This window comes from Mobula birostris, chromosome 7 (genome assembly GCF_030028105.1).
Source record: "Mobula birostris isolate sMobBir1 chromosome 7, sMobBir1.hap1, whole genome shotgun sequence".
In the NCBI taxonomy this organism is placed as follows: Eukaryota; Metazoa; Chordata; class Chondrichthyes; order Myliobatiformes; family Myliobatidae; genus Mobula; species Mobula birostris.
This window is the reverse complement of record NC_092376.1, coordinates 176,624,838-176,637,517: the sequence shown is the minus strand read 5'-3', so window position 1 is coordinate 176,637,517 and position 12,680 is coordinate 176,624,838. Positions and strand designations below refer to the sequence as shown.

The 12,680-nt window shown below is 45.9% G+C and overlaps 1 protein-coding gene across 1 annotated transcript in view; it reads right to left on the bottom strand.

Annotated features, from left to right (window-relative positions):
- Window positions 1-1,627: 1,627 nt before the first annotated feature.
- The window catches only part of gpx3 (glutathione peroxidase 3), a 45,750-nt gene continuing 34,697 nt past the window's right edge, over window positions 1,628-12,680 (bottom strand). The window contains exon 5 of the mRNA XM_072264142.1: window positions 1,628-2,697. Within this exon, the coding sequence (XP_072120243.1) occupies window positions 2,479-2,697 (219 nt within the window). The 3' untranslated portion in view covers window positions 1,628-2,478. The remainder of the gene's footprint in view (window positions 2,698-12,680) is intronic.

Sequence of the window (12,680 nt, the reverse complement as noted above, 5' to 3'; positions counted from 1 at the left end):
CCTGGGGAAAAGCCTCTGGTTATCCACTCGATCTATGCCTTTTATCATCTTGTGCATCTCTACTGAGTCACCTCTGATCTTCCTTGGCTCAAAAGAAAAAAGCCCTACCTCACTCAACCTGTCCTCATTGGACACGCTCTCTAATCCAGGCAGCATCCTGGTAAATCTCCTCTGCACCCTCTCTGAAGCTTCCACATCCTTCCTGTAATGAGGCAACAAGAACTTCTCTGCAGCCTTTTCAGATTATTATTATTTTTAGAAGGGTAAAGTACAGCAACAGGCCCTTCCAACCCAGTGAGCCCGTGCTGCCCAAATACACCCATGTGATAGCCCTCCACTGGTCCGGGTCGACCACGGTTGTTACATCCCAGCTGATTACATGATGCGCAAGCCAGGCAGTATGATATGGAGAGCAAGCTGTTGCCCATGCAGCAGGCTCCCCACCTTCCACGCAGCTGTTGAATCCAAAGGAACGGTAGAGGCTGACTTAGCTTGGCAACAGCAGCGATCAGAGATCGGAAATCAGAGCTTTCCTTCGTCGAGATGAGCTGCCAACCACGGCTGACGAGCCTCATCTGCCCAAATCGACTGGTTTTAAGGCACCAGTAACCCACATTTGCCCCTTCCCCTGTCAGTAGAAAAGTTCCCACCAGGCTTGGTAGCTAAGCCACATGCGAAGGCCAGGAGCTGGACTTGGTTGTCAGAGGCTGTTTGAGTAGCATGCCATTGTGAGCATCTACAGTAATAGGTAGTGGGAGCTTATCCCCATTACCGTCCCTGGTTATGACAAGCTTAAGGAACCCATGTGACCAATTAACCTACCTTTGGAATGTGGGAGGAAACCAGAGCACCCATAGGAAACCCACATAGTCATGGGGAGAACGTACAGACCCCTTAGAGACAGCAGCAGAATGGAACCCGCGTCAATGACCTGGATGCTAACTACTGCCCTACTCTCCTGCTCTTTAATTAGGGTCATAGAATCATAGAGTCATAGACAAAACAGCACAGAAACAGGCCCTTTGTCCCATCTAGTCCGTGTTGACTATAATTCTGCCTGGTCCTATTGACCTGCACCCAGACCAAACCCCTCCACACCTCTCCCTGTTGTGTATTTAATATTTCAGTAATATTTGAATGATACAGTATTGTTCGATCCTTGTCGAAATAATTCATTCTGGTTATATGTATGAAATATGTAATGGCATACGTCAGTATGCCACCAGATCATATACGTATGCGCCTCACCAGAAGCAAAAACTAATGTACACAAGTTATGTCCCAGACACCTTGTTTTCCTTTTAGTTTTTTTATGTTTTGGAGTTATAAGACGTAAAAATCCCATCCATGTACCCATCCAAATTTATCTTTAAATGATAAAATCAAACCTGCATCCACTACATGCACTTTCATGACCCTCCGAGTGAAGAGGTTTCCCTCACGTTCCCCTTAAATATTTCACCTTTCACCCTTAACCCATGACCTCTAGTTGTGGTTTCTCCCAACCTCATTAATGATGTCTTTCTTAGAGATGAGTGACTGAATGCAGGTTTGAATCCTTGCATCAGAGGTGTATGTGCCCTGAGGAGATAGCTTCACACTTCAGGAAGGGGTTCTCCAGGCCAGGTTGGCAATACGGTGGTTTATTGTTAAATTCCATTAGCTTGCTGAATTGCAACAGGAGGGATGGAGGGGTAGAGGGGTAGTAGACCGAGAGACAATGTAGCCCGCGCGGAGTTACGAGAAGCTCGAATGCACAAGAGCCTGACCCAAACTCGGCGCAACTTCAGACCAGAACTGGCCGCCAAGGCTGCTTGTAGATCTGATCGTCATCCTGCTGTTGTCTTCCCGTCAACTTCCTACCCCCTTCCCCAGCCCTGGGGCTTGTGTGGGAACTCAGAGGAAAGCAAGGGGAAAAGCAGCTGACACTACAGGTTTTCCAAATGCATCGGACAATGGTTCGATTTGGCCGAGGGAGCGTGGCGCTTTGTGGGGGAGGAGGGTGTGACCGGAGACTCTCCCGGTATCAGTTCTCGAGCCGTTCATGGTAACGGACCGTGTGAGGGCAGGAGGGAGGGAGGAGGTTGAAAGGGCACAGGGGCCTTAAAATGGAATGAAAAAGGAGAGTGAAGAAGAGATGTGAGACAAAGAGAAAGGGGGAAGGAGGAAGAAGGGGAAGGATGTAGGGGAGAAGGGATACGTGGGTGGGAAAATAGAGGGGTGAGAGAGGAGAGAGGGCAAGGTGGTTGAGAGATGTAGGGGAAAACAAGGAAAGAGGATTGGAACCTATATGGGAATAAATATGGATCTGTGGAGAGAGAGAAGTTCGGAAGAAGACGGAGAGTGGGATGGAGGGAGGTACCGAGAGAGAGATGGGGAGATAAGAGGCAGAGCAGTGGAAGAGGTGAGGAGGTAGAAACTCACTGAGCTAAATTGAACCATTGTCCGAGGATATGGGCAAAGTGTGTGGGGCAGCATTTAGATGGGCCGTTGTAGGTGGTGCAGAGTGCGTAAGTACTGGACAATGTCCTGCTTGACCATGGACACGGGCAGTCTGGGGTGCCACCGCCGCATGGGTTTGCCGTCGGGGCCGATGAGAAACTTCTCAAAGTTCCACTTGACGTCAGACATTTTGAGCGGCTTCCAGTAGAGTCTGTCAGGGTCACCAAAACTGTCACCCACCGGGGGACAGGATCTCTGTGGAGAGAAAGAACAGGCATTCATTCAGGAGACGCATGACTAATTAAGTACTTTTCCTGGAGGAGTAATTGGTTTTCACTAAGATGGCGTCGCCAATGATCGCAGGATCCTCTCCGGATCCAACAGAAGTTGTAAATGTTTGCCTTAAACATTTTTGCTGTGATGGCAAGACCCTGTTGGACATTGGTAATACAAGATACTGCCCGTCCAGTTCATTGGTTCATTGTCCAGACCGACGGTGGGGCAGCTGTGTGGTCTCAGTTGTTGCACGGACCACGCCCTCGTGCCGTGGCATCACCTGTTACAGCCATCCAGCAAGGAGGCGTGGGAGGCGGCGTAGGAGAGAACAGAGTCGCAGAAGGTGAGTGCTGGTTGGGGGCTTAAACCCTGTAGGTCAGCTCTCCCGTTGGTGCTGCCCTCTATTGTTCACTCCCAGGATAACAAGCTGCATTGTGTTTGATTGTGACTGACCCAGCTCGACATGAGGAACTGCTGCAGGCTTGTTCTTGCGGAAACATGGCTCCAGGACAACACCCCATGCACCGTCAATCTACAGGGCATGCCACTCAGGCATTAGTGCTAATATTGTTTTGTCCCTGTATGTGCTGTGTGTGACTGTATCAGAATCAGAATTAATATCACTGGCACATGTCGTGAAATTTGTTGTCTTTGCGGCAGCAATATATAATAGCAAAAAAACCTGAATTACTGTAAGTATATATACTATACATTAAAAGGTTAAATTTAAAAAAGTAGTGCAAAAATAAAAATTAAAGAAGTAGTGAGGTAGTGTTTATAGCTTCATTGTCCATTCAGAAATCTGATGGCAGAGGGGAAGAAGCTGTTCCTAAATCATTGAGTCCATGTCCTGGGTGATGGAGTCCTGGACACTGTCTTTCTGAGGCATCACTCCTTGAAGGTGCCCTGGATGTATTGTGTTTTGCCCTTTGGCTTCAATGAAACACTGTTTTATTTAGGGGTATACCTATGTATGGTGGAATGACCATTAAAATTGAACTTGAACTGATGTACGAATTAGTTGTAAACTATTTATCAAGTATTTGGATGAGAATATACAAGGCATGGATAGTAAGTTTGCAGATGATACTAAAATAGGATAATGGTGAAGGCTATGGTGAAGGAATGGCAAAGTGTTTAATTCAGATAAGTTTGAAGTATTGAAGTTTGGAAAGTCTTACCCTGCTAAGACTTTCCCCAGCGAAGAGCAGGGCTGTGGCAAGAGTCTCAGAATAAAGAGATCATGGAGTGCATGTGTATGGTTCCCAGAAAGAGGAGTCACGGGGAATCTGGCGTAGTGAAGAAGGCTTATGCACACTGGCCTTCATCAGAGTTCGGAGGCTGTGGAAGAAGCTGGTGAGGCTGCATTGGAGTATAGTGTTCAGTTTTAGCTGCCCTCCTATAGGAAAGATGTTATCAAAAAGCAACACTAGAGATTCTGCAGATGTTGGAAATCCAAAGCAACACACACAAAATACTGAAGGAACTAAGCAGGTCAGGCAACATCTATGGAGGGGAACAACCAGTCAACGTTTCGGGCCAGAACCCTTCATCAGACCTTTCACCCTGATGAAGAATCTCAGCCTGAGCTGTTGACTTTTTAATCCCTCTCCGTAGCGGCTGCCCAGCCTGCTGAGCGCCTCCAGCATTTTGCATGTGTTATTAGACTGGAAAAAATGCAGCAGGGATCTACAAGGATTTTGTCAGGAATAACAGGATTGAATTGTAGGGCGAGGTTAGATTAATTCCTTGGAGCATAGGAGACTGAGATGAACAGTGGAGTGTATACTGACTGGCCTCATCAAGACGTTGTATGGAATGCAAAATTCTACAAATGTGATGGACACAGCCCAGTCCATCACATGCAAACCCCTCCCACAACTGAGCACTTTACAAGGAACGCTCCTACACCAAAGACCCCCATCTTCCAGGATATGCTCTCTTCTCATTGCTGCCACTGGGGACCCACTCCACCAGATTTAGGAACAGTTATTACCCCTCAACCATCAGGCATTCCAACTCACCTCAATGCTGAACAGATTCCACAATCTACAGACCCACTTTCAAAGACTCTGTTCTCAATATTATTTATTACTTATCTATTTATTGTTGTTATTGTTTGTTTATTTTTCTTTAATGCAGTTTACCTTCTTGTGCACATTGGTTGTTGGTCCGTCTTTGTGTGCTTGTGTGTACTTTTTCATTCTATCTACTGTGAATGTCCACAAGAAAATTAACCCTAGGGTTGTATATGGTGACAAATACAGTACTGTGCAAAAGTCTTAGGCACATATATATACTTAGGGTGACTAAGATTTTTGCACAGGACTGTAGTATCTTTACGTATTGCACTGTACGGCTACAAAAAAAAAATAAATTTCATAACATGTGAGTGATGATAAACCTGATTCTGATATGGGTCTCTGTTGTGGACTGGGAGTGGGAAGGGGGCAAGGAGAGGGGAATCATAGTTGGGAAAAGGGGAAGGGAGAGGGGAGGGAGCAGGAAGCACCAGAGAGACATCCTGTAATGATCAATAAACCAATTGTTTGGAATCAAATAACCCTGCCTGGTGTCTCAGGGCTGGGTGTGTCTGTACCCACGATACCCCTGGCCCTGGCACACCTTCTCTGCCACCTGTCCCGCACACCTTCTCTGCCACCCGTCCCACACACCTCCTGTGGCACTCCACCCTCGCCATTCCCAACATCCTTTATAAAGTCGCTCTCTGTGCCGTGTTGACAAATACAGTTCTGTGCAAAACCCTTGTTTTATATATATATACGCCCAAGACTTTTGCACAGTACTGTACATCCTTTGATAATAAATTGATTTTGAAATTTAGAGCGGAAGAGACTGAGAAGAGATTTTAAGTGATGTTAGAAAATCACAAGGGGCACAGACAGGGTGAATGCATTCAGCCTTTCACCCAGGTGGAAAGCTTCAGGAGGAGACACCAAATGGATATCTGGAATGGAAGCAGGCTGCTGGAGCAACCCAGTGGGTTGGGCAGCATCTGTGGAGGCTGAGGGAAGGTCGACATTGTGGATCAAAACGCTGCGTGACTATGTCAGTCCAATCTGATGACATTTGTAAAACCTCCGCAAATAAACACTCAGAGTTCACAAGGCAGCATCCAGCTAGAAAGACCATGAGACACAGGAACAGAATGAGGCCATTTGGCCTATCGAGGGCCCCGCCATTCCATCATGACTGATTTATTATCCCTCTCAACCTCATTCTCCTGCCTTCTCCCCATAACCTTTGACATCCTGACCAATCAAGAACCCATCAACCTCCGCTTTAAATATCCCATGACTTGGCCTCCAGAGCTACCTGTGGCAATCGGTTTCACAGAATCACCATCCTCCAGTTAAAGAAATTTCTCCTCATATCCAGTCGAAATTGTCGTCCCTCTACTCTGAGTTCTGGACTCCCCCACTATGGGATACATTATCTCTACATCATTTCCATCTAGACCTTTCAACAATCAATTGGTTTTAATGAGATTTCCCTCATTCTTCTAAACTGCAGTGAGTACTAATGTTCTCTGCCCCACCCAGGCATCACTGGAAGACAGTGTAGCATTCTCCTGGCCCCCCTATGTACACAGAGCATAGAACACAGAAAACCTACAGCACAATACAGACCTTTCGGCCCACCAAGCTGTGCCGAACATGTCCTTACCTTAGAACTACCTAGGCTTACCCTAACCCTCTATTTTTCTAAGCTCCATGTACCTATCCAGAAGTCTCTTAAAATACCCTATCGTACCCACCTCCTCCGCCGCCACGTTAAAAAACTACCCCCGACATCTCCTCTGTACCTGCATCCAAGCACCTTAAAACTATTCCCTCTAATTCTAGACATTTCAGCCCTGGGAAAAAGCCTCTGACTATCCACATGATCAATGCCTCTCATCATTTTATACACCTGTATCAGGTCACCTCTCATCCTCTGTCACACCAAGGAGAAAAGACCAAGTTCACACAACCTATTCTCATAAGGCATGCTCCCCAATTCGGGCAACATCCTTGTAAATCTCCTCTGCACTCTTTCCATGGTTTCCATGTCCTTGCTGTAGTGAGGCGACCAGAACTGAGCACAATACTCCAAGTAGGGTCTGACCAGGGTCCTATATCGCTGCAACATTACCTCTCGGCTCTTAAACTCAATCCCATGATTGATGAAGGCCAATGCACCGTATGCCTTCTTAACCACAGAGTCAACCTGCACAGCAGCTTTGAGTGTCCTATGGTCTCGGACCCCAAGATCCCTCTGATCCTCCATACAACCAAGAGTCTTACCATTAATACTATATTCTGCCATCATATTTGACCTGGGACAAAGCAGCACTGGAAAAAGCCCTTTGGCTCACGATGTTGTGCTGAACGACAGGCACACCGTCGTACGGGGGTTGGCGTGGTGTTGTTACAGTACCAGTGACCCGGGTTCAATTCCCAATGCCCTCCGTAAGGAACTTGTACCTTCTCCCCATGACAACGTGGGTTTCCTCTGGGTGCTCCAGTTTCCTCCCACAGTCAAAAGACATGGGGGCTAGTCAGTTAATTGGTCACATGGGCACAGTCTCATTGGGCTGGTAGAGCCTGTCACCATGCTGCATCTCTAAATGAAATAATTAAACGGTTAATTATACGCCCATCAGAACTAATCCTTTCTGCCCACACATGTCTGTAACACTCCGTTCTCTGCACGTTCAGGTGTTGATCTACGAGACTCTTGACCACTTCTGTCATATTAATCACCAGCACCACCCCAGGCACCCACCGCTCTCTGTGTAAAATCAACTTGCCAGTCAAACCTCCTTTCAAATCACCCCTCTCACCTTCAATGCACGCCCTCTGGTACTGGACTTTTTGACCTGAGGTAAAGATTTTAAGCTTACATTTAGATTTTAGAGATTTAGAATAGTCCCAACAAGCCATGGTGTCCAATTAGACCCATGTGACCAGTTAGCCTACTAATCAGTACGTCTTTGGACTGTGGGAGGAAACCAGAGCACCCAGAGGAAACCCGCGGGATCATGGGAAGAACATGCAAACTCTTCACAGACAGTGGTGGGATTTACAGCTGACACAGTAACAATGCTGACCGCTGTGTTAACATGCTGTCCAGCTCTCTACTCCATCTAAGCCTCTCATAAACTTTCATCAGCTCTCCTTTCAGCTTCCAGAGGAAACAACCCAAGTTTGTCCACCTCTCCTTCCAGTACAGTACAGAGCATCCTCTCCAATCCAGGCATCCTCTCTAATCCAGGCATTCTCTCTAATCCAGGCAGCATCCTGGTGAACCCCTGATTTACTTTGATTTATTCAGAGCAGGAGTTCCCAACTTTGCCTACGCCATGGACCAAAACCATTAAACAAAGTGTCTGTAGACCCAAGGTTGGGGACCCCTGGTTTAGGGATACCGTGCAGAATAGGCTTTTTCAGCTCTTCGAGCTGCAACCACCAACAACACTGATTTAACCCTCATCTAATCATGGGACAATTTACAATAACCAATTAACCTGTCCGGTGTGTCTTTGGACTCTGGGAGGAAACCAGAGCACCCAGAGGACACACATTCACACACTTGCACACGGGAAGGATGTACAGACTTCCTTACAGAGGATGTCAGGATTGAATTCAAACACCAGTGCCCTAAGCTGTAATAATGTCGTGCTAACCTCTGCGCTACTGTGGCATCCCCAGTAAGAACATAAGAAATAGGAGCGGGAGTAGGCCATCCCTGCCATTCAATAAGTTCATGGCTGATCTGTCCGTAAACTCAGCTCCATCTACCTGCCTTTTCCCCATAACCCTTAATTCCCCTATGTAAAAATGTATCTAACTGTATCTTAAATATATTTAGAGAAGAAGCCTCAACTGCTTCCCTGGGCAAAGAATTCCACAGATTCACCATTCTCTGGGGGAAGAACAGTTTCTCCTCATCTCCGTCCTAAATCTTCTCCCCTGAATCTTGAGGCAATGTCCCCTAGTTCTAGTCTCATCTACCAATGGAAACAACTTTCCTACTTCTAGCTTATCTATCCCTTTCAAAATGTTGTATGTTTCTGTAAGATCCTCTCCTCATTCTTCTGAACTCCAGAGAGTATAGTCCCAGGGGACTCAATCTCTCCTCATAGGTTAACCCCTTCATTCCTAGAATCAACCTGGTAAACCACCTCTCCACTGCCTCCAAAGCCAATATATCCTTCCTCAAATATGGAGAAAAGAACTGCACACAGTACTCCAGGTGCGGCCTCACCAGTACCCTGTATAGTTGCAGCATGACTTCCCTGCTCTTGAATTCAATCCCTCTAGCAATGAAGGCCAACATTCCATTTGCCTTCTTGATAACCTGTTGTACCTACAAGCCAACTTTTTGTGATTCATGGACAAGCACTCCCAAGTCCCTCTGCACAACAGCATGCTGCAATCTTTCACTATTTAATTAATAATCTGCTCTTCTATTATTCCTTCCAAAGTGGATGATCTCGCATTTCCCAGCGTTGTATTCCATCAGCCAGACCTTGGCCCACTCACTTAACCTATCTGTATCCCTCTGCAGACTCTCCGCATCCTCTGTACAATTTGCTTTTCCACTCAGTTTAGTGTCATCAGCAAATTTTGCTACGTTACACTCAGTCTCCGCTTCCAAATCATCAATATAAATGGTAAACAGCTGAGGGCCCAGCATCGACCCCTGCGGCACCCCACTCACCACAGACTGTCAACCGGAGAAACACCCATTTATATCAACTCTCTGCCTTCTATCGGTTAACCAATCCACTATCCATGCCAATACACTTCCTCCAACTTCATGCATCCATATCTTATTTAAGTTTCTTGTGTGGCGCCTTATCGAACGCCTTCTGGAAATCCAAGTATGTGACATCCACCTGTTCCCTTCTATCCACTGCACTCATTATGTCCTCCAAGAACTCCAGTAAGTTTGTCAAACAGGATTTGCCCTTTCTGAATCCATGCTGCGTCTGTCTAATGGAACCACTCCTTTCTGAATGTTTCGCTATTTCTTCCTTAATGACAACTTCAAGCGTTTTCCCGACTACAGATGCTAAGTTAACTGGCCTATAGTTGTCCGTCTTTTGCCTATATCCTTTTTTAAAAAGTGGCGTGACATTTGCTGTCTTCCAATCCTCCAGGACCTGCCCAGAGTCTAGAGAGTTTTGATAAATGATTACCATCGCGTCTACCATAACCTCTGCCAATTCCCTCAGCACCCTGGATCCATCCCATCAGGACCAGGGGACTTATCTATCTTCAGGCCCTTTAATTTGCTCATCATTATCTCTTTAGTGACAGTGATTTTATCGAGGTCCTCACCTCCCATTTTGTCCATAACATCCTTCTTTGGCATTCTAAACTAGAATGGTTGGGGGGTGGGAATCAAATTAAAGAGGCTAGGCGTGAGGAGGTTAGTTCACTACAGGGGGATGGGAACCAGTGCAGAGAGACAGAGGGGTGTAAAGTGAGGGTAGAAACAAAAAGTACTATGGAGAAAAGTAAAAGTGGCAGGCCGACAAATCCAGGGCAAGCATTAAAGAGGGCCACTTTTCAGCATAATTTTAAAAAGACTAAGAGAGTTGTAAAAGAGCGCCTGAAGGCTTTGTGTGTCAATGCAAGGAGCATTCGTAATAAGGTGGATGAATTGAAAGTGCAGATTGTTATTAATGATTATGATATAGTTGGGATCACAGAGACATGGCTCCAGAGTGACCAGGGATGGGAGCTCAACGTTCAGGGATATTCAATATTCAGGAGGGATAGACATGAAGGAAGGGGAGGTGGGGTGGCGTTGCTGGTTAAAGAAGAGATTAACGCAATAGAAAGGAAGGACATAAGCCGGGAAGATGTGGAATCGATATGGGTAGAGCTGCGTAACACTAAGGGGCAGAAGACGCTGGTGGGAGTTGTGTACAGGCCACCTAACAGTAGTAGTGAGGTCGGAGATGGTATTAAACAGGAAATTAGAAATGTGTGCAATAAAGGAACAGCAGTTATAATGGGTGACTTCAATCTACATGTAGATTGGGTGAACCAAATTGGTAAAGGTGCTGAGGAAGAGGATTTCTTGGAATGCATGCGGGATGGTTTTTTGAACCAACATGTCGAGGAACCGACTAGAGAGCAGGCTATTCCAGACTGGGTTTTGAGCAATGAGGAAGGGTTAATTAGCAATCTTGTCGTGAGAGGCCCCTTGGGTATGAGTGACCATAATATGGTGGAATTCTTCATTAAGATGGAGAGTGACATAGTTAATTCAGAAACAAAGGTTCTGAACTTAAAGAGGGGTAACTTTGAAGATATGAGACGTGAATTAGCTAAGATAGACTGGCAAATCACACTTAAAGGATTGACGGTGGATATGCAGTGGCAAGCATTTAAAGGTTGCATGGATGAACTACAACAATTGTTCATCCCAGTTTGGCAAAAGAATAAATCAAGGAAGGTAGTGCACCCGTGGCTGACAAGAGAAATTAGGGATAGTATCAATTCCAAAGAAGCAACATACAAATTAGCCAGAGAAAGTGGATCACCTGAGGACTGAGAGAAATTCAGAGTTCAGCAGAGGAGGACAAAGGGCTTAATTAGGAAGGGGAAAAAAGGTTATGAGAGAAAACTGGCAGGAAACATAAAAACGGACTGTAAAAGCTTTTATAGATATGTGAAAAGGAAAAGACTGGTAAAGACAAATGTAGGTCCCCTGCAGACAGAAACAGGTGAATTGATTATGGGGAGCAAGGACATGGCAGACCAATTGAATAATTACTTTGGTTCTGTCTTCACTAAGGAGGACATAAATAATCTCCCAGAAATAGTAGGGGACAGAGGGTCCAGTGAGATGGAGGAACTGAGCGAAATACATGTTAGTAGAGAAGTGGTGTTAGGTAAATTGAAGGGATTGAAGGCAGATAAATCCCCAGGGCCAGATGGTCTGCATCCCAGGGTGCTTAAGGAAGTAGCCCAAGAAATAGTGGATGCATTAGTGATAATTTTTCAAAGCTTGTTAGATTCTGGACTAGTTCCTGAGGATTGGAGGGTGGCTAATGTAACTCCACTTTTTAAAAAAGGAGGGAGAGAGAAACCGGGGAATTATAGACCGGTTAGCCTAACGTCGGTGGTGGGGAAACTGCTGGAGTCAGTTATCAAGGATGTGATAACAGCACATTTGGAAAGCGGTGAAATGATCGGACAAAGTCAGCATGGATTTGTGAAAGGAAAATCATGTCTGACGAATCTCAGAGAATTTTTTGAGGATGTAACTAGTAGAGTGGATAGGGGAGAACCAGTGGATGTGGTATATTTGGATTTTCAGAAGGCTTTTGACAAGGTCCCACACAGGAGATTAGTGTGCAAACTTAAAGCACACGGTATTGGGGGTAAGGTATTGGTGTGGGTGGAGAGTTGGTTAGCAGACAGGAAGCAAAGAGTGGGAATAAACGGGACCTTTTCAGAATGGCAGGCGGTGACTAGTGGGGTACCGCAAGGCTCAGTGCTGGGACCTCAGTTGTTTACAATATATATTAATGACTTGGATGAGGGAATTAAATGCAGCATCTCCAAGTTTGCGGATGACATGAAGCTAGGTGGCAGTGTTAGCTGTGAGGAGGATGCTAAGAGGATGCAGGGTGACTTGGATAGGTTGGGTGAGTGGGCAAATTCATGGCAGATGCAATTTAATGTGGATAAATGTGAAGTTATCCACTTTGGTGGCAAAAATAGGAAAACAGATTATTATCTGAATGGTGGCCGATTAGGAAAAGGGGAGGTGCAACGAGACCTGGGTGTCATTATACACCAGTCATTGAAAGTGGGCATGCAGGTACAGCAGGCGGTGAAAAAGGCGAATGGTATGCTGGCATTTATAGCGAGAGGATTCGAGTACAGGAGCAGGGAGGTACTACTGCAGTTGTACAAGGCCTTGGTGAGCCCACA